This window comes from Stegostoma tigrinum, chromosome 31 (genome assembly GCF_030684315.1).
Source record: "Stegostoma tigrinum isolate sSteTig4 chromosome 31, sSteTig4.hap1, whole genome shotgun sequence".
NCBI lineage: Eukaryota > Metazoa > Chordata > Chondrichthyes > Orectolobiformes > Stegostomatidae > Stegostoma > Stegostoma tigrinum.
The window spans coordinates 40,858,306-40,885,339 of NC_081384.1; the positions used below are offsets into that span (position 1 = coordinate 40,858,306).

Genomic DNA, 27,034 nt, shown 5'->3' on the forward strand with positions numbered 1-27,034 from the left:
CTCCCCTCCCCCCTTGGTGTGGAAAATGCTCTCGACTACATCTCCTGCGTTTCCTACACCTCTGCCCTCTCGTCCCTCCCCCCAACAAAAACAAAGACGGAATCCCCTTTGTTTTCACATCACCCCACTAACCTCTGAACCCAATGTATCTTTCATTCTCCGCCACGTACAATCCAACCCCACAACCAAAGATATTTCCCTCCCCACCCCTATCTTCCTTTCATAGGGACCACTGTCTGTGATTCCCTTGTCCACTCCACACTCCCCACTTACCCCACCGCCCTGGCATCTTTCTCTGCAACAACAGGAAGTGCTACACCTCCCCCCTCCCCTCCATCCAGGGAATCAAACAAGCCTTTCACATCAGACAGAAGTTCACCTGCACGTCAGTCAATGTGGTCTGTTGCAATTGCTGCTCTTGATGTGGCCTCCTCTACCTCAATGAGACCAAGCAGAGACTCGGACGGTTTTGTAGAGCATCTATGCTGTTCGTGACAAATGACAGCACCTTCTGGTCATGAACCATTTCAACTCGTTGTCCCACTCCCTGGGTGACAGGTCCGTCCAGTGTCACAATGACGCCACCTACAAACTGGAGGAGCAGCACCTCACATTCCGCCTCGAGAGTCTACAGCCCAGTGGCCTAAACATGGAATTCACTAGTTTCAAAATCTTGCGCCTCCCACCCTGGCCTCATCACGTGACCAACCATCCCTTTCATCCCCAACTCCTTGACCTGACACAACCTGTCCATCTTCTCTCCCACCTCATTGACCAATCCCCTACCTGCACTCACTTATCACCATTCCACCTACTTTCTGCAGCCTCAGCCCTCCTCCATCACTTGATATCCGAGCTCCCTTCCCCTCCCCCATTTCTGAAGAAGGGTCCCGACCTGAAATGCCTACTTTCCTGCTCCTCTGATGCTGCCTGGCCTGCTGTGTTCCTCCAGCTCCACACTGTTTTCTCTGACTCCAACATAGGCAATTCTTACTATCTCTGAATTAATCACTCAGTTTTCCAGGCTTTTGACCTTTTTTAAATCCAAGTCACAGAGCAAATCTGAAGCACAATATCTCACCACTTCCTGAGAGATTTACTTTTCCTAAGAATTGTGATCCTCTTTGTCTCTGTTTACTCTCTAGACTGTCTATGCACTTTTGCTTGTAGATTTCCATTTATGTCTGCCAATAACACACCACCTTAACTTCCTTCTTGTTGACATTACCTCCGGGCCAGAGGTTGCCGGGTCCCATGGATCAGTATTCCTTAGGAAGACTGCAGTTCATCCCTTTTCAATTGGTGGCGTATCTTAAAGGTTCTTTTTGAATCATTCTTAAAAACAACTGCAGATCCTACTGACTTCTTTCTAGTTGGAGATTCTATTATTCTACTGCTTCCAGGTTGTCACATTCGCAAGCATCTTCTAGAAATTGCAGTAGCTAAAGATTAGGAAATTAATCAGGTTTAATTCATAAACGAAAAAGCTTCTAAAAAATTTTCTTCAACTCGATACTAAATCTGCCTAGATTGCGCCCTGTTGTGAAGTGTGGTATTTCTTATTTGAAGTGTCTCAGAGTCAGTTTCTTGAAGACATGGAACATTCTTCTGGGCCAGAGAGCTTGGGCACCTTTTCTTCCACTTGCCATATCCCTGCCTTTAATTTTGTTGCATTATTTTAAAGCTCACTTGCCATCGAATTTGTCAAGAATTGTATCAGCCATTGCAAACAGTGGGAGGAAGTTTAAAAATTGCTTGCTTGGCAAAAGTTGGTGTAGCTAGATTTTGAGACAACAAGGTGTAGAGGTGGATGAACACAGCAGTCCAAGCAGCATCAGAGGAGCAGGAAAGCTGGTGTTTCGGGTCTAGACCCAAAATGTCAGCTGTGCTGCTGCTTGGCCTGCTGTGTTCATCCACCTCTACGCCTTGTTGTCTCAGATTCTGCAGCATTGGCAGTTCCTACTATCTCTGCAGCTAGATTTTGGTTGATTTTCACATTTCAGCCATGTAAATAAACCAGTATTTTTAGGAGATAATGGGAACTGCAGATGCTGGAGAATCCAAGACAATAAAGTGTGAATCTGGATGAACACAGCAGGCCCAGCAGCATCTCAGGAGCACAAAAGCTGACGTTTCGGGCCTAGACCCTTCATCAGAGAGGGGGATGGGGTGAGGGTTCTGGAATAAATAGGGAGAGAGGGGGAGGCAGACCGAAGATGGAGAGAAAAGAAGATAGGTGGAGAGGAGAGTATAGGTGGGGAGGGGATAGGTCAGTCCAGGGAAGACGGACAGGTCAAGGAGGTGGGATGAGGTTAGTAGGTAGGAGATGGAGGTGCGGCTTGGGGTGGGAGGAAGGGATGGGTGAGAGGAAGAACAGGTTAGGGAGGCAGAGACAGGCTGGACTGGTTTTGGGATGCAGTGGGGGGAGGGGACGAACTGGGCTGGTTTTGGGATGCGGTGGGGGAAGGGGAGATTTTGAAGCTGGTGAAGTCCACATTGATACCATTGGGCTGCAGGGTTCCCAAGCGGAATATGAGTTGCTATTCCTGCAACCTTCGGGTGGCATCATTGTGGCACTGCAGGAGGCCCATGATGGACATGTCATCTAAAGAATGGGAGGGGGAGCGGAAATGGTTTGCGACTGGGAGGTGCAGTTGTTTATTGCGAACCGAGCGGAGGTGTTCTGCAAAGCGGTCCCCAAGCCTCCGCTTGATTTCTCCAATGTAGAGGATTATTTTTTAGATTCTTTAGATGACATGTCCATCATGGGCCTCCTGCAGTGCCACAATGATGCCACCCGAAGGTTGCAGGAACAGTAACTCATATTCCGCTTGGGAACCCTGCAGCCCAATGGTATCAATGTGGACTTCACCAGCTTCAAAATCTCCCCTTCCCCCACCGCATCCCAAAACCAGCCCAGTTCGTCCCCTCCCCTCACTGCACCACACAACCAGTCCGGCCTGTCTCTGCCTCCCTAACCTGTTCTTCCTCTCACCCATCCCTTCCTCCCACCCCAAGCCGCACCTCCATCTCCTACCTACTAACCTCATCCCACCTCCCTGACCTGTCACCTCCCCACCTATACTCTCCTCTCCACCCTTCTTTTCTCTCCATCTTCGGTCTGCCTCCCCCTCTGTCCCTATTTATTCCAGAACCCTCACCCCATCCCCCTCTCTGATGAAGGGTCTAGGCCCAAAACGTCAGCTTTTGTGCTCCTGAGATGCTGCTTGGCCTGCTGTGTTCATCCAGATTCACACTTTATTATCCAGTATTTTTAAGAGTAACTTTTCAAGTTGAGATGAGCAAGTAACTAACTTCTAAATTACTGTCCAAGTCTCTGTTATAGATTGAGCCCTGTGTAATCTTCTGTCTTCTGCAGGTATGGTCTGGGGATGATCTACTATAAGCAAGAGAAGTTCAACCTGGCAGAAATTCATTTCCGAAAGGCTCTTAACATCAATCCCCAAAGTTCGGTATTGCTGTGTCACATTGGTGTGGTAAGTAACCAAGAAATGAAGACCAAAGCATTCACTTGGTAGAGCAGAAATTGAATATTTCTTTTAAAAAGAAAGATGATTGGCAAGGCGTTTTCTCTTGTGATCATCTGGATGTAGACTGGAATGCCAATTTCATGCTTCAAGAATGCATAGCTGTCCTGCAGGACTATGGCTATCCTCACGAGATTTGCTGTGAATTACTCAACTTGCAAATCAGCCAAAAGCGTTCACTTTGAGAGCTGGAAGATGCTTGGACAAAGTAGTTAACTTGGAAAACCATTAGTACCTTTTTTTAAAATTTTGAGTAACACACTTAAGCAAGTCCTTTTGCTGCTGTGCATTCACGGTAGCTGTAAACTATCTTTCACATGATAGGATGCTGTTGGCACTGCAAAAAGGCATCCATGTCTATGTCTACTGCATAGTTGTATATCAGTTTTAATTGCAGTGTGGTGCCAGGGGTATAAGCTGCACACCCAGTGCCAGATCAAATCAAACCTGTTGGTCCAGCTGCTCATAATAGGCAGACTGTTCAACCTGCTCATGCTTTCAAAACCCAAAACAAGACATTGGATATGCATCTGCAATAGGGGTATGTATTAAACAATCCTCAGTGTACACTAAAAACCAGCGTAAAATAATTAGTCATGCTTGTGACATGACTTATTTAAACTTGTTGTTCATTCATTTGCAGGGGCTGTTCTCTGCAAATGAAAGAAACTTATTTTTCTGATGCTGGGTAATCTACAGGAGGCAATGTACCTGTCGTTCTCTTGTGCTTTCTGCCTGATAACACCATGTTCAATCAAAGTCAACTTGCCAACCAATCAGGACTATTTAGAACATAGAGCATAGAACAATACAGCACAGAACAGGCCCTTCAGCCCTTGATCTTGCGCCAACCTGTGAACTAATCTAATCCCATTCCCTGACACTATCCCATCATCATTTCCTGAAATTCAGCATTCATATGTTTGCTCTGAATAATAAAAAAGACATTTCTGTAATGTGGTTAAATGGCCGAGCAGGAACACCTCCGCTCGGTTCGCAATAAACAACTGCACCTCCCAGTCGCAAACCATTTCCACTCCCCCCTCCCATTCTTTAGATGACATGTCCATCATGGGCCTCCTGCAGTGCCACAATGATGCCACCCGAAGGTTGCAGGAACAGCAACTCATATTCCACTGGGAACCCTGCAGCCCAATGGTATCAATGTGGACTTCACAGCTTCAAAATCTCCCCTTCCCCCACCGCATCCCAAAACCAGCCCAATTCGTCCCCTCTCCCGCCGCGCCCCCCCCCCCCCCCGCACTGCACCACACAACCAGCCCAGCTCTTCCCCAACCCCCCCCCCCCCCACCCACTGCATCCCAAACCAGTCCAGCCTGTCTCTGCCTCCCTAACCTGTTCTTCCTCTCACCCATCCCTTCCTCCCACCCCAGGCCGCACCTCCATCTCCTACCTACTAACCTCATCCCACCTCCTTGACCTGTCCGTCTTCCCTGGACTGACCTGTATCCTCCCTGCCTCCCCACCTATACTCTCCTCTCCACCTATCTTCTTTTCTCTCCATCTTCGGTCCGCCTCCCCCTCTCTCCCTATTTATTCCAGAACCCTCACCCCGTCCCCCTCTCTGATGAAGGGTCTAGGCCCGAAACGTCAGCTTTTGTGCTCCTGAGATGCTGCTGGGCCTGCTGTATTCATCCAGCCTCATATTTCATTTCTGTAATGTATCTCTTTTGCAGCAATATTGAAGTTCTGTCCTACCAAATGATTCTTTGGATTTTAAAAAAGCCTCAAAATTAATAATAAACACCTTTTGCAGCCATTTTGTGTATAACATTATTGAACTCCATATTGAGTCCAGACAGTTGTAATGTGCTGCATTGAAAGATGAGGTGCTGTTCCTCGAGCTTGCGTTGTGCTTCATTAGAGCCCTGGAAGACCACAAACAAATATTTGAATTGGTACCAAATAGACAATGAAAGTTGCATTTAACAGAAAGCTTCTTCCTGTCCCGCAGGCCCAACCAGTCTCCCTCCACTGACACCCTCATCCACTTGGCCAAACTCGTCCTTACCCTCAACTTCTTTCCATACCTCCCACTTCCTACAGACAAGGGGGGCGGCCATGGGTACCCACTTGGGTCTAAGCTATGCCTGCCTCTTTGGAGGTTACATGGAACAATCCCTCTTCTGTACCTACACTGGCCCTACACCCCACCTCTTCCTCCATTACGTCGATGACTGTACTGGTGCTGCCTCATGCTCCCACAAGGAGCTTGAACAGTTCATCCACTTCACCAACACCTTCCACCCCAACCTTAAGTTCACCTGGACCACCCCTAATACCTCTCTCTCTCCTTCCTGGACCCCTCTGTCTCCATCTGGAGCAACCACCTAGAAACCGATTATCAATTTCAAGCCCACTGACTCCCACAGCTACCTAGAATACACCACCTCCCACCTACCTTCTTGCAAAAATGCGATCCCCTATTCCCATTTCCTTTGCCTCTGCTGCATCTGCTCCTGGGATGAGGCTTTCCACTCCCGGCATCTGAGATGTACCTCGTTTTTCAAGAACCGCAACTCCACCACCCCCCCTCCCACCCTCCCCCAGTGGTCGAGGACACCCTCAACCATATTTCCTGCAATTCATCCCTCACACCCCCTTCCTGCAATAAAAACCAAAACAGAATCCCCCTTGTCCTCACGTACCACCCCACCCCACCACCCTCCGGATCCAATGCGCCATCCTCCGACACTTCCATGTGCAATCTGACCCCACCACCAAAGACATTTTTCCCTTCCCACCCTTATCTACTTTCCGGAGGGACCACTCTCTCTGTGACTCCCTTGTTGGTTCCACACTCCTCTCCAGCCCCACCACACCCAGCACTTTTTGCTGCAACCGCAGGAAGTGCTTCACCTGACCCCCCCCATCCCAGGCCCCAAGGAGACTTTCCATCTCAAGATGTTCACCTGCACATCCGCCAATGTGGTTTACTGCATCCACTCTACCTGTTGTGGCCTCCTCTACATCAGGGAAACCAAGCGGAGGCTTGGGGACTGCTTTGCAGAAGACCTGTGCTCGGTTTGCTCTAAACAACTGCACCTCCCGGTTGCAAACCATTTCAACTCCCCCTCGCATTTCTCAGGTGACATGTCCATCCTGGGGCTCCTGCAGTGTGACAACAATGCCACCCGAAGGTTGCAGGAACAGCAACTCATATTCCGCTTGAGAACCCTGTAGCCTAATGGTATCAATGTGGATTTCACAAACTTCAAAATTTCTCCTCCCCCTAGCACATCCCAAAACCAGCCCAGCTCGTCCCCACCTCCTTAACCTGTTCTTCCTTTCACCTATCCCCTCCTCCCACCTCAAGCTGCACCCCCATTTCCTACTTACTAACCTCATCCTGCCCCCTGTCTGGACTGACCTATCTCCTCCCCACCTATGCTCCCCTTTTACTGGCTCCATCTCCGCCTCTTTGACCTGTCTGTCTCCTCTCCACCTATCCTCTCCTCTATCCATCTCCTATCCGCCTCTCCCTCTCTCCCTATTTATTTCAGAACCCCCTTCCCCTCCCCCATTTCTGAAGAAAGATGTAGGCCCAAAACATCAGCCTTCCTGCTCCATGATGCTGCTGTGTTCATCCAGCTCTACGTCTTGTTATCCCAGGAAGGCCAAAAGGCCCTGTCTGGGAACTGAATGGAGGTATTTCTGATTGAAGTATCTTACCTTGAAAGGAGCACATGTGAATGCTCTTTCACTTGAAAGACTTTGGGGCTTTGGATAGTGAAAAGAAATGAGGTGAAAAGACTGGCATTTGCACTGAAAGGTGTTGTTAGGAAGGGATGATTGATTGGGGAGTGGACCAGGAATGTCCTGAATGGAATAATCCTTTGTCAATGCTCAAAGCGGAAGGCATCTCTAATTGCTGATGAAAAGGTGGCGGTGAACTATCATCTCAAACTGCTACAGGTTGTGGTGTAATGAGTGTTCCCCAAACAATTTTTGCTATGTGACCCCAATTCCAAGTTTGAAACTTGTGAACTCTTTGAGAACTGAGGGGGTGGGAATATCTGAGAGTGGGAACGCAGCTGGTATAAGTGAGGATGCTTATAGAACTTGCAGATGGTAGTGTTTCTATGCTTTTGGTTTGATGGGTGCTGTCAATCAAAGTTTGCTGCAGTGAATCTTGTATATAATTTGCTGCAAACAAGTCCAGTCTGTATATCCTGACTTCTGTCTTGTATACAGTGGACTGTTTGTAGAGAGTTGTTGCAACAAAATTCATGGCCTCTGACAGGTTCTTCTCTCAGTATTTATGTGGCTGTACTTGTCACTTTCTGATCAGTGGTAACCACAAAGACATTGATAGTGAAGGCATTTAGTATTCATAATGCTGCTTAACATTAAAGGGGCATGGATGCATTTTCTCTTGTTGGACAAGGTCATTTTCCAGCATTTGTGTGGCACAGATGTCACTTATCTTCAGATTTTGGCTGCTAAGTGCTATTATTACTTCAGTTTCTGGGATGTTGTGAATGGAGCTGAAAATTGTACAGTCACAAGTAAACATTCTGCTCCTGTAATGGCAGACAGGACATTGAAGCTGCTAACGTTGGTTGGACCTAGGAAACTTTCCCGAGGAACTCTGCAGTAATGTCCAGTAATGACCACTCTGCAGCATCCATAACCATCCTCCTTTTTGGTATATCTCTCACCTGCTCTGAGTCCTGTTTGGATTCCAATTGATTCCTTGATGCCTTTCTGTTGAAGGTGCCCACTTTCCTCTTGTGAAGTGCATTATTTCACCCTGGGACACTATTTAGATTTTGTGAGCACCTCTGTTTTCCCCTGTTTTTTGTTTTTTCATTTATTTAGGTCTTTTCACACTGCCCTGGTGGGCATTGTTTGTTGTTTGGTCATTACTTAACTTTTAATTGGGCTATTTCCTAAAAGGGAAAACAAAGCTGATCTTCCCTCGTCGCAGGGAGCAATGGAAGGACCTATGGACAGAGAAAGGGTTCAGAAGGGAAAGGTGAAAATTGGTTCTAAATTGTAAAACTTGGAAAGATTTTTGTTGCTAATTCAGGTTATTGGTCCCTTCAAAATAAGGGCCTGGTGGAATTGCCTGAGCAGGTTGATGCTGTGTTGATCTCACTTGACGGCATCTTTAATGACACCTTACATTACCCATGCACTAGTTTCATTGCTGTACCTGTCTAACAAGTTGATGCAACAGCATATCCAAGGATGCATCTCGTTTTGGAGCATACCTGTTTAATACCATAGCCAGGAAATTCTGTAGGGATCCTCTCAGCATCTGATATATCCATTGCCTCAGTCATTTCTAGTGGAATGGAGTCAATCTAATTGTCTGAAGATGGGCATGGTGGAGACCTCAAGCAGAGTTATAAAGACATACAGCACAGAAACATAACCTTCAGTCCAAGGAGTCCATGCCAAAGGTAATCCCAAACTAACTTGTCCCACCTGCCTGCTCCTGACCTATACCCCTTAAAACCTTTCCTATTTATGTACTTGTCTAAATGTCTTTTAAACATTGTACTTGTCCCCACATTCACCACTTCCTGAGGAAGTTCATTACACACGCAAACCACCGTCTGTGTAAAAAGAAAGAAAATTGCCCCTCATGTTTATTTTAATTTTTCTCCTCTCACCTTTAAAATGTCACCCCCCATTGTAGAGAAAAGACTACTGACACTAACCCTTAGGGAAAAGACGACTACCATTAACTCTCTCTATACCCCTCATTATTTTATTAACTTCTATAAGGTTGTCTCAATCTCCTATGCTCCAGTGAAAAATACCCAAACCTATCCAGCCTTTCTTTAATAACTCAAAACCCTCCATACCAGGCAACATCCTGCCGAATCTCTTCTGAACCTGCTTAATACTATTCTTCCTGTAAGATTTTGATTGCTCACTTGGTAATTCTGGCTTTGCAAATAATTCCGTCCTACCTTTTGCACTGACTTTGAGGTGAAAAATTTGTGGAGCTGCTCCATTTCGTTTGTTAAAGTTTTCTGCCACCATTTTGTTCCCTGGCTTCACAGTAATGTTAGAGAGGAGATATGCAGGATCTTGAGGTCATCGACCATGCTTGAATAGACTTCATGTGCTGATGGTGCCTCATAATTATATGCTTGTTTTGAGCAGTGATTGTGTGTGTGGCACTGTGGAGAAAACAAAGACTTGGTCTCTACAAGGACTGTGTGGCCGTCATTTCTATCATACTGTCATGGAAAGATGTCTTTAACAGGTAGATTGGTGAAGATGAGGTCACTTTTGGTTTTTAGTGATTTGTAGGCCCAATCTAACAGCTGTGTCTTTCAGGACCTGTCAGCTCAGTCAGTAATCTTACTGCTGAGCCAGGCATGGTGTTAAACATTGGTATTCCTGCCTAGGAGTATATCTTGTAGATGTTGGTGTATTCGCTGAGCTGGGAGGTTTGATAGCAGATGTTTTGTCCCCTTACTAGGTGACATCCTCAGTGCTGTGGAGCCTCCTGTGAAGCGCTGTTGCCCTGTGCCAGTTTGAATTTATAAGGTCTGATTTTTTGCTGCTTCCGGTAGGTGCCGGTTCCGACTGTGCATTGTAATGGTCTGTATTTCGGGTCTAATTCAATGTATTTGATAGGACCCGCGGATGAACGCCAAGCCTCCCTGGCTGTCCTCTGTTTGGCTTGTCCATTAAAAGTAGTGTGGTCTTTCTCATCTTTGTATTGAAACCAAGACCATCTGGTTGTGTCGTTTAGATGCTAGTTGATGTTCAGGGATGCTGATCGCTAGTTGTCTGCCTGTTTGTCCCACCCAGTGTTTTTTGCAGTCTCCGCATGGTATCTTGTAAACTACATTCGTCCCGTCCATGGTATCTATTGGGTCTTTAACCCTTGTCAGTTGTTGTTTTTTGTGTGGCTGCTGGTTTGTGTGCTTTCATGATTCCTGAGCAGTCTGGCTGTCAGTTCTAAGGTGGGTTTTTTGTATATCTTGTGCTCTTGCTACCCGGTGTGATTCTTCCAAGTGGTATTCAACATGGTGGAGCACTGACTCAGCAGTTGAAGTGATGAAGTAGGGCCTATCAGTGAGAGATTTCCTTGGTCACATTTGATTCATGGATATAAAATCGATATTGGGGTCTGAGGGCAACTCCATCCTAATTGTATACCACTGTGTCGTGACTTTTGGTGGGTATGTCTGGCTCACAAAGTAGTGTGTCGGGGAATAGGAATTGAGTAAAGGATGTTGATTCATTGAGTGAGACTACGTCAGGTTGATGCTTGACAAGTTTATGGGACAACTCACCCCTGTTTTTGCATATTTCCAAAAATGTTAGCAAGGAGGCCTTTGCAGAATTGACGGGACTGGTTGTTTCATTGTCATTTCCAATGCCAAGTTTGGACCTGGGTAGGTCATCTAGTTTCATTCTTCACTTTTCTATTGTGATAAAACTGGCATGCTTGACCATTTTAGAGAGCAGAGTCAGAAGCATAATATTTTATTATGCAGTCACAGAGTAAATTTTATGATGCAGTTGGATCAGATGGACGCTTAGTCAAGGTTGGTATCTGTTGAGTGCAATCAAGTTCGAAAATTGATTTACCATGTGGATCAGGAGTGTTATAGGCTAGATCAGCTTAGGACTTCAAATTTACTTTCCTCAGGGCCTGTAGTGAACCAGATGGGCTTTCAGAAAAGCTTGCTTTTTATGTCACCATTACTGACCTTACTGGTCATTGTTGTTGCCGTCTTTCTTCCACCCCACCCTTTCCTACCTCCTCCCTCCATTCCTTGTCCGCATCACCACTGTGCTACACAGAGCATGTGGAAAATAATAAGAGGAGGGAAGCACACTATATATCCTGGATTTGATTTTTGCTGCTTTCAGTGCCATAGGAATGGGCTGGGCCTCCTGACTGTAAATCATGTTCTCCTGTGAATGGCTGCTGCAGCGAAACCACTTTGGTCTCTCCACCTCAACACTGATGGATCTAACACTTTGCTTTATGACAGAAAGTATTGTTTTAGACCATGTGATAACACTTTCAAGGCCCATGTAGAAACACTAATTAATCTCCCTGTGGAGCTCATTGAATATGAGTTTCCTCAGTAACTGGAGAGGCTGATCAATTTTCTTGAATTCCAAATTCTGCTTATCTTGTAGTCCCTGCTGAAAGGGTGTTTTCAGGCATATGATAAGAACAAGGTTAGGCTCTGCTTTGACACTATTTATGAATGAAATGGCACAGAAATGTACATTTTGTCAGGCTTGGCTACTAAAACTGTCATAGGGACTCCAGGTAACCTAAGCCTAGCTGGGAGCAAAGAAGCATAATATTTTATTATGCAGTCACTTATTTTTGCGTTAACTCTCTAATCCTAGGGGATTATTATATATTCTGGCAGGGTAAATGCAAAAAAAGTGGCAATATAAAAGCAACAAAGCTATCATAAAATTGAGGATGAACTTTTAAAATGGAAATTTCAGAAATTTGACCTTGTATATGAGGAGAATCTTTCTTCGCCTCTGGGACCTGAACTGACCTCCATGGATTTCTGACATTGACCAGCAGTAAATTTTATGATGCAGTTGGATCAGATGGACGCTTAGTCAAGGTTGGTATCTGTTGAGTGCAATCAAGTTCGAAAATTGATTTACAATACAAGTTCTGTGTCGCCGCTGCTCATAAAGGAGGAACTTGTATTCATGTGGTACATCTCTCAAAACACCACAGCCACTGAACTAAGATTCAGAACTAATGTATATAAGTGAACATGCTAGTATGTGCAGGGAATATGCTAATAGCAAATGAGGAGAATGATCAGTTTGGGTATGATTGAAGGAAGAATACCGAATGACATCAGAGATCTCTCTGTTCTTAATGCATTCTTAATGGGTTGTTTACTCTTGACAGGCAAACAGGTCGGTTTTTAACATTCATGTCCTGTTGTTGTATGATATCCTCCAAGTGTTGTCTAGGAATCCTCTGTTACGTTTTTTTGTGATTTTATCTCAACTTAATGGGGTTTTCTTTTGTGTTTGTTTTTTACAGGTCCAGCATGCACTAAAGAAGTCCGAGTGTGCACTTGAAACACTAAATAAAGCCATTAGTATAGATCCAAAAAATCCTCTATGCAAATTCCACAGAGCCTCCATTTTGTTTGCAAATGAAAAATACAAAGTAAGTTTTCTGTGTTGATTTTTGTTTGAGGCACTCTGCATTGTTTTGGCTTGTCTTGGCTTCAGCATCTCATGATGTTTCTCTTTCATCAGGCAGCTTTACAGGAGCTTGAGGAACTGAAACAAATTGTCCCCAAAGAGTCACTTGTTTACTTCCTAATAGGAAAGGTAAGAGAGATGACTCTTGACCTGCAAATTTTTCAGAAGCGCATGTGCTCACTTTCTTCTCCCCTCTTCCCTGCTGTCGTTGAATATTGTCTGAAACAGAAGGCTAGATTTTTCCAAGCAGTTGCAGTCTCAATCAGATTGCCCCTTCTTTGGGAGTTTCTCAATTTCAAAAGAAAGTTCTTACTCGGGGCTCCTCAAAATATAGAGCTGTATTTCCATTCAAATAGGTCTCTTGTAGTGCATGTGGTGACTGGTGCTGTCAGCCCAGCCAAATGGTTATGTACTTTGGGATGTGGGAAATGTAGTAGGGGGGTTGAGAGAGTTTAATAGTTCCTCAGGAATTGGATGATTTTATTTAATACACTTGATGTGATATCTGACGTTAATGGGTCCCACCTTCAAATGGTCTGTCTGACACTGACCAGCCCTTGAAATTTTCAAAGGTCTTGAACAGAATTGGTGAGTGTGAAAAAATGTTAAATGGAGAAACTGTATAGAAATACAGTCAGTTTTATTTTTATTTCCTATGTTTCCTGATCAAGACAGTCAGTGGATAAGTTCATGTATCTTGTACAACTGATATCTTGAAGATAAGAATTCTCAGGCATGTTAAAGAACATTTCTGGGTACGTATTACCTATAAGCTCCAAGCTGCTAACAATGGCGCATTTGGACACTAACGAACCATGGCCCAATGTGGTACTTCCATTGCAGGCAGAAGCTGGTGGGGTAATTCTCACTGCAAAAGATGGAGAATCATGGAATAGCACAACCTAGGATAGGAAGCCATCCAGTCTGTGTTTGCTGTTTCTAAGAGCAGTCCAGTCTGTTGCACTCCACTTACGTATATACCTACACTCTCTTTTTCCAACATTTATCTAATTTCATTTTGAAATTGCTGTTTCTCCTCCCACCATTCTTGTGGACAGTGTGTTCCAAATCATTACCATTCACTGGATAGGAAAAAGGCCTTCCTTACATTTCCTCTGCATCTCTTGCCCAAAATTTTGAATATATCTTTCATCATCCACGTATCATCAAATAAGAAGAAGGGTTTTCTTGGCCCAACTTTGATTTGGACTGCTTCTGTATAACTCCTGTAGCCTTGTAAATTAAGTCCCTAACCTGGAAATGGTCTTTTGTATTCTACAAATGTGGTGATTATAATTGGATGCAAATCTATAGCTGGAGCCTAATCAGAGCATTTTAAGGGTTCAGCATGACTTGTCTGCTTTTGGATTTAATGTTGCAAATTATGTGCTTTTCTAACTACCTCAATATGACCTGTCTCTGTCCAATATTGATGCACGCACAACCCTCTGGTTCCTTGTTCCTGTGCCACATTTAGAATTGTACCATTAAGTCTGTATTGCCTTTCCTCTTCCTTTCTGCCAAAATGTATCACCTCAGTGTTTTGACCTTGGTATCTGTATACATAAATCATTGAAGGTTGAAAGGTGGCTAGTATTGTGTTCAGAAACTTATCTCCTATCACAGTTTTCCAACATTGAGACTTCATTGCCTTTAGGTCTACAAGAAGTTAGGGCAGACGCACTTGGCTTTGATGAACTTCTCCTGGGCCATGGATCTTGACCCTAAGGGAGCCAACAACCAGATCAAAGAGGCTATTGACAAGCGCTACTTACCAGATGATGAGGAGCCTGTGACAAATGATGGGCAGCTTAGTGAGGGGTACCAATATGATACAGGTTGGTATTAAAGCATTCTCCCAATTTAATGAGATTGCCTTTTTGTAAAGTTAGCATAAGGTAGGTTTGGTAAGTTTGGAGTGTTTTATTCTCATTCTGATTATTTTCTTGAAGCTAAAGTAGGATGGCCTGTCACCTGTTGTGTTTGTAACCCCTGTTGTTGTGTTTGTAACCACCCCAGACTTAATTCAAAACCATCCATTGCCCTAAGTGCTCAAGTCAACTGAAGAGGCAAATGATGAGTAATAGAAGTACATTATTTCAAACATGTGACGAATTCTCATTCTGTTTCTTTCAAACAATACAGTGCAGTTCCGGCCCTTTGGCCCTCGTTGTGCCGACCTGTGAAACCAATCCGAAGCCCATGTAACCAACACTATTCCATTAGCATTCATATGTTTATCCAATGACCATTTAAATGCCCTTAAAGTTGGCGAGTCTACTCCTGTTGCAGGCAGGGCATTCTACACCCTTACTACTCTGAATAAAGAACCTACCTCTGACATCTGTCCTATATCTATCACTCCTCAATTTAAAGCTATGTCCCCTCGTGCTAGCCATCACCATCCGAGGAAAAAGGCTCTCGCTGTCCACCCTGTCTAATCCTCTGATCATCTTGTATGTCTCCATTAGGTCACCTCTTAACCTTTTTCTCTAACGAAAACAGCCTCAAGTCCCTCAGTCTTTCCTCATAAGACCTTCCCTCCATGCCAGGCAACATCCTGGTAAATCTCCTCTGCACCCTTTTCCAATGATTCCACATCCTTCCTATAATGCAGTGACCAGTACTGTATGCAGTAGAAGTGCGGCCGCTCCAGATTTTTGTACAGCTGCAACATAACCTCATGGCTTCAAAACTCAATCCCTCTACCAATAAAGGCTAACATACTGTACGCCTTCTTAACAACCCTATCAACCTGGGTGGCAACTTTCAGGGATCTATGCAAGTGGACACTGAGATCCCTCTGCTCACCCTCACTACCAAGATTCTTACCATTAGCCCAGTACTCTGTATTCCTGTTACTCCTCCTCAAGTGAATCACCTCACACTTCTCCACATTAAACGGTATTTGCCACCTTTCAGTCCAGCTCTGCAGCTTACCTATGTCCCTCTGTAACCTGCAACATTCTTCCGCACTATCCACAACTCTACTCAAATAGAATAGAATAGTGTAGGTTAGATGGACTTCAGATTGGTAGGACAGGTCAGCACAACATCGAGGGCTGAGGGGCCTGTACTGTGCTGTTATGTTGTACGTTCTGCTGACTTTAGCGTCATCCGCAAATTTACTAACCCATCCTTCTACGCCCTCATTCAGGTTGTTTATAAAAATGACAAACAGCAGATCCTTGCGGTACACAACTAGTAACTGAATTCCAGGATGAACATTTTCCATCAATCACCACCCTTTCTTTTCTTCCAGCTAGCCAATTTCTGATCCAAACTGCTAAACCACCCTCAATCCCATGACTCCGTAGTTTACGCAATAGCCTACTGTGGGGAACCATATCACATGCTTTATTGAAATCCATATACACCACATCAACCGCTTTACCCTCTCCCAACTGTTTGGTCACCTTCTCAAAGAACTCAGTAAAGTTTGTGAGGCATGACCTACCCTTCTCAAAACCGTGTTGACTATCCCTAATCAAGTTATTCCTTTATAGATGATTATAAAGCCTATCTCTTATAATCCTTTCCAACACTTTACCCACAACTGAAGTAAGGCTCACTGGTCTATAATTACCAGGGTTGTCTTTACTCCCCTTCTTGAACACAAGGACAGCATTTGCTATCCGCCAGTCCTCTGGCACTATTCCTGTAGACAATGACGATATAAAGATCAAAGCCAAAGGCTCTGCAATCCCTTCCCTAGCTTCCTAGATAATCCTAGGATAGGCGCCACCTGGGGACTTATCTGTTTTCACATTTCCCAGAATTGCCAGCACCTCCTCCCTTATGAACCTCAATCCTGTCTAGTCTAATAGCCTGTATCTCAGTATTCTCCTCAACAACATTATCTTTTTCCTTTGTGAATACTGACAAAAAATATTCATTTAGTGTCTCTCCTATCTCTGGACTCCACACACAACTTCCCACTACTGTCTTCGACTGGCCCTAATCTTACTCTAGTCATTCTTTTATTCCTGACATACCTATAGAAAGCTTTAGGGTTTTCCTTGATCCTACCTGCCAAAGACTTGTCATGTTCCCTCCTGGCTCTCTTTAGTTCTCTCTTTAGGTGCTTCCTGGCTATCTTGTAACTCTCAAGCGCCCTAACTGAGCCTTCATGCCTCATCTTTACAAAAGTCTCTTCCTCTTGATGAGAGATTCGACTTCTTCAGTAAACCCACGGTTCCCTCACTCGACCAGTTCCTCCCTGCCTGACAGGTACATACTTATCAAGGACACGCAGTAGCTGTTCCTTGAACAAGCTCCACATTTCAATTGTGCCCAGTCCCTGCAGTTTGCTTCCCCATCCTAAGTCTTGCCTAATCACCTCATAATTGCCTTTCCCCCATCTATAACTCTTGCCCTGCGATATATACCTATCCGTTTCTGTCGCTAAAGTAAACGTTACTGATTTGTGGTCACTATCACCAAAGTGCTCACTTCTCACAAATCAAACGCCGGGCCTGGTTCATTCCCCAGTACCAAATCCAATGTGGCCTCGCCTCTAGTTGGCCTATCTACGTACTGTCAGGAAACCCTCCTGCACACATTGGACAAAGACTGACCCATCTAAAGTACTCTATCTATAACTTTCCAAATATTGACTGGAAACGCTAAAGTCCCCCATAACAATTACCCTGTTACTTGCGCTCCTATCCAGAATCATCTTGGCTATCCTTTCCTCTGTATCTCTAACTTCTTGGAGGACTATGGAAAACTCCCAGCAAGGTGACCCCTCCTTTCCTGTTTCTAACCTCAGCCCACACTCGCTCAATAGACGAATCCTCATCAAGTGTCCTTTCCACCGTAATACTGTCCTTGACCAATAGTGCCACACCTCCCCCTCTTTTGCCACCTTCCCTGATCTTACTGAAATATCTAAACCCCAGAACCTGCAACAACCATTCCTTCCCTGCTCGATCCATGTCTCTGAAATGGCCACAACATTGCAGTCCCAGGTACCAACCCATAATGCAATTTCATCCACCTTATTCCGGATGCTCCTGGCGGTAGAACAAAGAAAATTACACCACAGGATCAGGCCCTTCAGTCTTCCAAGCCTGAGCCGATCGAGATCCTCTGTCTAAACCTGTCATCTATTTTCTAAGGGTCTGTATCCCTTTTCTCCCTGCCTATTCATGTACCTGTCTAGATACATCTTAAAAAACACTAACGTGCCTGCGTATACCACCTCTGCTGGCAACGCATTCCAGGCCCCACCACCCTTTGCGTAAAGAACTTTCCACACATATCTCCCTTAAACTTTCCTCCTCTCACTTTGAACTCATGACCCCGAGTAATTGAGTCCCCCACTCTGGGCGGGATATGGGGGGCGGCGGGGGGGAAGCTTCTTGCTATCCACCTTGTCTGTACCCCTCATGATTTTGTAGACCTCAATCAGGTCCCCCCTCAATCTCTGTCTTACTAATGAAAGTAATCTGAATCTACTCAACCTTTCTTCATAGTTAGCATCCACATCCTTTTGATAATGTGGCGAAATGTACAGAAATATACACAGTACTCTAAATGTGGCCGAACCAAAGTCTTATACAACTGTAACATGACATGCAAACTCTTGTACTTAATACCCCATCCGATGAAGGAAATCATGCCGTATGCCTTCTTGACCACCCTATTGACTTGCATTGCCACCTTCAGGGAACAATGGACCTGAGCACCCAGATCTCTCTGTACATCAATTTTCCCCAGGACTTTTCCATTACTGTAGAGTTCGCTCTTGAATTAGATCTTCCAAAACGCATCAGCTCGCATTTGTCCGGATTGAACTCCATCTGCCATTTATCTGCCCAACTCTCCAATCTCTCTATATTCTGCTGTAACCTCTGACAGTCCCCTTCACTATCTGCTACTCCTCCAATCTTCGTGTCATCTCCAAACTTGCTAATCAGAACACCTACACCTTCCTCCAAATCATTTACGTATATCACAAACAACAGTGGTCCCAGCACAGATCCCTGTGGGACACCACCGGTCACAGATCAGATTTGAGAAACCCCCTTTCCCCTTCCACTACTACAACTCTGTCTCCTGTTGCCCAGCCAGTTTGTTTTTAAATCCATCTAGCTAGCACACTCTGGACCCCATGCAGCTTCACTTTTTCCATCAGCCTGCCATGGGGAACCTTATCAAAGGCCTTACTGAAGTCCATGTATATGACATCTACAGCCTTTCCCTCATCAATCAACTTTGTCACGTCCTCAAAGAATTCTATTAAGTTGGTAAGACACGACCTTCCCTGCACAAAACCATGTTGTGTATCACTAATAAGCCTATTTTCTTCCAAATGGAAATAGATCCTATCTGTCAGTATCTTTTCCAGCAGCTTCCCTACCACTGACGTCAGGCTTACCGGTAGATAATTACCTTGATTATCCCTGCTACCCTTCCTAAACAAGGGGACAACATTAGCAATTCTCCAGTCCTCCGGGACCTCAACCGTGTTTAAGGATGCTGCAAAGATATCTGTTAAGGCCCTGGCTATTTCCTCCCTCGCATCCCTCAGAAACCTGGGATAGATCCCATCTGGACCTGGCGACTTGTCCACCTTAATGCCTTTTAGGATACTCAATACTTCCTCCCTCCTTATGCCGAAATGACCTAGAGTAATCAAACATCTATCCCTAACCTCAACATCTGTCATGTCCCTCTCCTTGGTGAATACCGATGCAAAGTACTCGTTAAGAATGTCACCCAATTTCTCTGACTCAATGCATAACTTTCCTTCTTTGTCCTTAAGTGGGCCACTCCTTTCTCTAGTTACCCTCTTGCTGTTTATATATGAATTAAACGCTTTGGGATTTTCCTTAACCATGTTTGTTAACAATATCTCATGTCCCCTCTTAGCCCTCTTAATTCCTCATTTCAGATTTGTCCTGCATTCCTGAAATTCTTCCAGAGCTTCGCCTGTCTTCAGTCGCCTAGACCTTATGTATGCTTCCTTTTCCTTCTTAGCCATTTCTATCCCTCATTTTCACAGGAACATGTCTCTCCTGCACGCTAATCAAACTCTCATTAAATGCCTCCCACGTATCAAATGTGGATTTACCTTCAAACAGTTTCTCCCAATCCACATTCCCCAGATCCTGCCAAATTTTGGTATAGTTGGCCTTCCCACAGTTTAGAACTCTGCCTGTAGAGCCATTCTCATCTTTGTCCATGAGTATTGTAAAACTTACAGAATTGTGGTCACTATTTCCAAAGTAGTTCCCTACAGTAATTTCAACCGCTATGTCTTAAAGTTGAAGCATTGAAGTAGACACACTTCAAGCCACCTTCCTGCCTGCTGGTATACTCCTGCAACCGAAACCTTATTCATGACCTCACTACTCTCAACCTCCTGTACACTGAAGCTACAAATTCAGGTTCCCATCCCCCGGCTGAATTAGTTTAAACCTTCTAGTGTTTTCTTAAACCAAAGAGAATGATGGCAATTAATGAGAGCTGTCCTCTGGCTTCAACGATCAAGCTTCACTCAATGTTCTGTTCTAGTTCAGTGTCACTAATTGCCCCCACAAGCTTGTCCTTCGAGCCAGAATGTGCCTTTACTTAGCCAAAGTCTAGACAAGTGGAATAGTAAAACTGTAGCAACAAAACGACACTGCTGTACATCAATTTACTGGAATGAAATGTGACACCCCTACATCCATCTACTATCTAAAAATAGTAGATTCTTATCAGACTAAGGTTTATTGTCTAAATCAAATTGATTTTATTATTATTGTTCATTTACCTATTCAGTCATCAGCAAATGTCATCCGGCTGTGATATAATAAAATCAAAAAAGGTGCTTCACCCTGAGTACCCCTTTGTATGTATTTCTTAAACTACAACCATCAAACCTAATTTGTACCAACCTTCTGGTTAAACATTTACTGTCAGCTAACTCTACTCATCTAGTATAATCTTGTATTTACAAATCTCCAGGCAAGTTGTCGGTTAAAATGAATGCCAAGAAGCATTGGATCTGCCCTACCTGTTGACTTAAAATGCAGCAGGGCCATCTGGATATCTGTGCCAGATGTCTTGGCTGTTGAAGAACTTGGAGAGATGGCAGAAAAAGGAGTAATGCTGAATGCCATCTCTATAAGCAAGTTATATCTCTGGTGTGAAATGTATATCAGAAAGGTATAAAGTTACAGTTGCCGCATATTCAAGTTAGTCAAATATTGTAGAACATAGCACAGTACAGTTCAGTACAAGCCTTTTAGCCCATGATGTGGTGCCAAACTTTTACTCTAAGCCTAAAGTCTATCTAACTTCCACCCCTACCTTATACTATCATCCATATGCCTGTCTAATAGCCACTTAAATAGTTTTAATGAGGCTGACTCTGCTACTCTTTCCAGCAATGTATTCCACGCACCGACCACTGAGTATGTCTATCTCCACTCACTTTAAAACTATGCCCCTCCTACGTCTACCCAAGGAAAAAGTCTGTGGTTGTCCACTCTATCTATACCTCTGATCATTTTCTACACCTCTATCAAGTCACCTCTCATCTTTCGTCATTCCAAAGAGAAAAGCCCTAGCTCTTTCCTCGTAAGACCTTCCTTCCATTCCAAGCAACATCCTGGTAAATCTCCTCTGCACCTTTTCCAATGCTTCCACATCTTTCCTGTGATGAGGTGACCAGAACTGGACGCAATACTCCAGATGTGGCCAAACCAGGCTTTTGTATAGCTGGATCACATTGTTTCAACAGGAGCTGTCACTGATTCACTGCTAGATAAATATTTTCCTCATTTAATTCCCGTCTTGTTGACCGTCTGGGTTCCTATTGCAGTAAAATCCATTGAAGCTGTATGCAGATCTATCTTATTCTGTGATGGGAATATTAGCCAGTCTATAAATAGTTAAGCCCATAGACAGTCAAAAGGAACAAAAAGATAGGTTAGTGATAGTTACCCGGGTGAGGATTCTGTACAGCAGTGCTTATAGTGTAAGCAAATTAATCAGAAACATGTCAGTTTAAAATGATGTTTGTATACGCTGAGGGTGAGATGGATGTTGAAAAGAACCTTGTGTTGAAGATTTAACAGACCAGTTGGGTCAAATGGTCTGTTTCAGTTCTGTTATACTTGATGAACCAATTATTACTAAGATCCAGCACAAGCTGTGGGCTAAATATTCATGGCCATTTGATCTTCAAATATGTCAGAAAATTTGGTGAATAAGTGAGAGATGAAGGGTGCAATTAACAGCAGTAGGAAGGAAGATTTTCAGGTGATCAGAGTGGTGGCACTTCAGCGCTAAAATTGATCCATTCGGCAGTGAACTCGGGAATGGAATTGACTTTCAAAAGGCAATTAGGTAAGTACATAAGGTAAGAGAATTTGAGGGAAAAACGTGGATTAGGTTGGAATGGGGTGAGTTAAATTGCTGTTGTAGAGAGCCAGTGCACATCTGATGGTTTAAATGGCTACTTTCATTGTTATAAATATGCTATAATTTATTGATTAACAAAGGAAATTACAGCACAGGAACCGGTCCTTCGGCCCTCCAAGCCTGCATAGACATGCTGCCCACCACAACTAAAACCCTTCCAGGGACCGTATCCCTTTTATTCCCATCCTATTCATGTATTTCTCAAGATGCCCTTTATAAGTCACTCTCATATCTGCTTCCACTACCTCCCTTGACAGTGGGTTCCAGGCACCCACTGCCTTCTGTGTTTTTAAAAAAAAATTGTCTCTCACATCACCTCTAAACCTTGCCCCTCGCAAGTTCAGTCTGTGCACTCTGGTAATTGACTCATCCACCCTGAGGAAAAAGCTTTTGAATGCCCATTTTGCCCATGCCCTTTTGGATAAGCATATGGACGTACAGAGAATAGTGTAGGTTAGATGGGCTTCAGATCGGTATGACAGGTCGGCACAACATTGAGGGCCGAAGGGCATGTACTGTGCTGTTATGTTCTATGTTCTTCCGTTTAGTGAAAGGCATAGGGTCTGTGGCACAGTGTAGTCCCTACATATTGGTCAGGAGGTCCAGGTTCATGTCCCTCCTGCCCCAGAGGTGTGTCACAATATTTATGAACAGTTGATTAAGTATCAAGGGGCACGTGCCAAAGGCAGGCAGACAAGGTTGAGAGACAAAGTAACCATGGCTTGACTGGACAGTCATGAGAAACGAGCAGCGATTGGCCATCATGATGTATATTTACCTATATTGCTCAAACCAGCAAACTTTGGTTCTTTTACGGTTCTGGTAGTGCCTCCAAAATTCTTGGTTGTGAAGTTTCTAGAATTGGGGATTTACCACTTGCCTCCAGCTGAATTGCTACCTTGGATTATTGGAACTAGACACTAATTCTGCATTGTTGTCACAGCTGGAACCGATGAATCCCAGGAAAGCAGCATGACTGATGCTGATGACACCCAGCTTCATGCAGCAGAGAGCGATGAGAGCTTCAACTTGTAAAAGCCATACCAACCAAAATATGGTTTCAGAGCAAGAGCTGCTACTCCCTGGCCTTTCCCTCTTTCCCTCACATTGGGCCTGTATTTCTGCTTTGAGCATTGTCTGTCTGGTGCAGTTTGCCAACATTAAGAACGTAGGCTGGAGAGACCCATGACTTGGTTACAATGAAGCCTGTCGCATCATCTTTTAATTTCCAGCCTCAGCAATATACATGTTAAACAGGGGCTTTGTTTTTAAATGTAAGTGTTATTACTGATCTGAAAGTGAACTTGCGCAATTCCCCTTTGCTTTTGCTACTTCTGCTCATGCAAGACCTGACATTACTGTTACCAAGTTCATAATTGTGCTGCTGTTTTTAAGCCCCTTTCATCCTAAAAGGAATTCCTGTTAAAATCCTTAGGGGGTCTGGGTGGGGGTTCCAAGTCCAGTGGCAGGTATTACCTCAATGACTGGTTAGTGCAAGCTGTTTTAGCTGACAGCTATTTCCAAGCAGCACTTGGGTTATAGTGGCTGTTGTGTTGCTTTGGCAACTTAGTAGCTGTGAGTGGAGGCATTTTTTTGCATCTCTTCCAGTCCTTTGTCTTTACTTCACCATAGAGTGCAAAGCAGCCTCTTTGGAAAGTCTGCATGCTGGTTACTTACATTGATGGCATCCTTTAAGATCGCACTGATAACAAGAGCCTGCTGTCAATGTGGAATCAGCAGAAGTGTTGACGAATGGAAAATGCAATGTGTGTCTGTGCGCGTGGGTATGTATGCGCGTGGGTGTGTGAAATGTAGTCTATTTTTTTAATTTCATTTTCATTTAAAAATGTAACTTGGTGTCTTAAGTGGATTTTTTCTGTTGCTTTCCTTTTTAATTTCAGATATTTGTACAGTCTTAGAAAAAGTCTTTTTGTTAATATATTTGCAACTCAGTTTAATGATGTGAAAAAAATCAAAAATAAAATACTTTGAAAACTTTTTGGATGCATATGTCGATTATGACACTCCCTCTTGAGATAACCACTGCTATCATGCTGATGAACTGTTATGAATAGAATATAAATATCACATTCCTAAGTCCAGTGCCTGTGTGATGGATAAATTAAACTCAGAGTTGAAGATTTATTTCAGATTCACTGTTACACTTACCTTTTGTATAATTCTGAGATTACAAAAGATGCCACAAAAGGTACAGTGCAATTAGGTAAGCTCAGTTTTCCAGATGCCTTCATTTATTTCCAAACCATGCTTTACTGTTGTCTTGCTTTCAAGCTTAGCTGGAAAGTAATTGCAATAGCACCTCAGTCTTTACATGGTAGAATTTGAATTTCCCTTTTAGAGTTAAAAAACATTCCATCTAGTTTGCTAATTAGTTTGCCTTAGGGAAGCAGATCTAGTCATCCTTACCTAGTTTTCCCGAAATGTCACTTTAGATCTGCTTTGATTCCTGCAAGCCCAAGTGGCTTGGTAAGCCACTGTATTGTACTAAAGCAGAAGAGGTAAACTGAAAAGAAATAAACCTAGATGTCCCATCTGCCACTAACCTCTGTACCAGAAATAACACAGATGTGCCCTGGCAGTCAGCATTGCAACATACTGACTAATATGAGTGGAACATCTAAAAATTTAGAGCTGTTTCATAGACATGGTGAAGAACTGCCATGCACACATCATGGTCACCCGAATCCTACTTTTCAACTAATCCACCAGACTTCTCAGTCGCAATTTACGAGTAAGCCGTGTCCCACTGCCAGTAAAGATTTAGCAGAATTGTTGGCACATTGGTGACTAATCAGTACAGTTGGCCTGCGAGTCCTCAATATTTACTGTGAACCCTGACATCTGCCTTGCATTGGAGAAACTGATATTAATGCATCAGAACTCTTCAATTACAAGTCTTCCACTTGAAAGAAGTACTAAATGTAGCAAGGACACTTAATTAGTCACCCTAATTACATTAAATGCCAATCACAAAGCAAGATTTTGGAGCTGCCCATATTTGTTAGATTAGGTGTTTAGCAGATGGTGAGGAACTAAACAGCAAAAAGCCTATCTAAACATAGATTGGTGAGTCCATCTGTTAAAGATACTTCCATGAACAGATATGTTGATTTCTAGAGAGGTAAGGGCCTAGTAGTGTTATCAGTGAGCTGTTAATGCCAAAAGTTGGCCAAGTTTCTGGGGACTGTAATTTGAATCCTGCCATGGCACATGCTGGAGTTTGAATTCAGTAGACTCTCAATTCTAGATTTTTAGTGAACGTGACATGATTATTGATTGTCAAAAAACACTACTGTTTGCTAGCTTTCTTTCCTAGTCTGGCCTTCGTGCGACTCCAGACCCATTGCAACATACTGACTAATATGAGTGGAACATCTAAAAATTTAAGAGCTGTTTCATAGACATGGTGAAGAACTGCCTCGCACACATCATGTGCGATGATCCATACCAATTGTGTTGACTCTAAACTGCCCATTGGGTGATTTAAAGATGGGCAACAAATGCTGGCCTAGTCAGTAATGCCCATGTAAGCAAGATGAGGATCCATCTTAACTGAGGGCCCCTTCATCATGTGTGGCAGGTCCCCTGTGCTAAATAAGAATGGGTATGGAACAGATTCAGTAGCTCAGTTTAAAAATGCATATACCACATTCTACCATCACCACCAAGACAGGCAATCAACCTACAGGATTATATGCTAAGAACAGCAACATTCATACCTGTCAAACTGGTGAAGTGACAACACATGGCCATCTGTGTACCAAAGAGTGAAAGCACTGCAGGTAGTGATGGTAAATGACTGCACAGCCATCAGATCATAGTTCCACAGATGTGCCGCGTCCAGCCGTGAATGGGAATTACCAATTAAACAGCTAACTGTCGGAGGTAGTCGGAACTGCCAATGCTGGAGTCCAGAGCCGAAACATCAACTTTCCTGCTCCTCTGCTGCCTGGCCTGCTGTGTTCCTCTAGCTCCACACCTTGTTAGCCGGAGGAGGTGCCACCATAAAATCTACACCCTCAAGGTTCAAGGAACATTGCACATTAATGCCAAAGATTTAACTGAATATTTGTAATCGCTTTCAACGAGAAGTGCTCTGGTGGATAAATTGGCATCATCCATGACTTCAACTTTGACACACCTGTGGAGAGGAGGCATCAAAAGGATGTATCGAAGCCCATGATCAGTGACCAGCACTTTGGTAGGGGGTTGTGGGATGCAGCAAGACAAGGTGACCAAACAGATGGGTGAGGGTAAAGCGGTGTTTATGGTAAAGTGTTGGTTCCCCACGGTAGGCTCTTGCATGAAATACGGAGTCGATGGATTGAGGGTGATTTAGTGGCTTGGATCAAAAATTGGCTATTTGGAAGAAGACAGAGGGTGGTGGTTGATGAGAAATGTTAATCCTGGAGTTCAGTTACTAGTGGTGTACCGCAAGGATCTGTTTTGGGGCCACTGCTTTTTGTCATTTTTATAAATGACCTGGATGAGTGCGTAGAAGGATGGGTTAGTAAATTTGCAGATGACACTAAAGTTGGTGGAGTTGTGGATAGTGTGGAAGGATGTTGCAGGTCACAGAGGGACAGAGATAAGCTGCAGAGATGGGCTGAGAGGTGGCAAATGGAGTTTAATGCAGAAAAGTGTGAGGTGTTTCACTTTGGAAAGAGTAACACCAATACAGAGTGCTGGGCTAATGGTAAGAATCTTGGTAGTGAGGGCAAGCAGAGGGATCTCTGTGTCCATGTGCATAGATCGCTGAAAGTTGGGTTGCTAAGAAGGTGTACAGTGTGTTAGGTTTTATTGGTAGAGGGATTGAGTTTCGGAGCCATGAGGTCATGTTGCAGCTG

The 27,034-nt window shown here is 44.0% G+C and overlaps 1 protein-coding gene across 2 annotated transcripts in view; it reads left to right on the plus strand.

The window, feature by feature from the left end:
* Positions 1-24,121, plus strand: part of cdc27 (cell division cycle 27) — a 104,652-nt gene extending 80,531 nt beyond the window's left edge. For both annotated transcript variants that reach the window (XM_059638691.1, XM_059638692.1), the window contains 5 exons: positions 3,380-3,497; positions 12,583-12,711; positions 12,804-12,878; positions 14,407-14,587; positions 23,110-24,121. In XM_059638691.1, coding sequence (XP_059494674.1) covers positions 3,380-3,497; positions 12,583-12,711; positions 12,804-12,878; positions 14,407-14,587; positions 23,110-23,201 — 595 coding nt within the window. In that variant the 3' untranslated portion in view covers positions 23,202-24,121. The remainder of the gene's footprint in view (positions 1-3,379; positions 3,498-12,582; positions 12,712-12,803; positions 12,879-14,406; positions 14,588-23,109) is intronic.
* Positions 24,122-27,034: the final 2,913 nt, after the last annotated feature.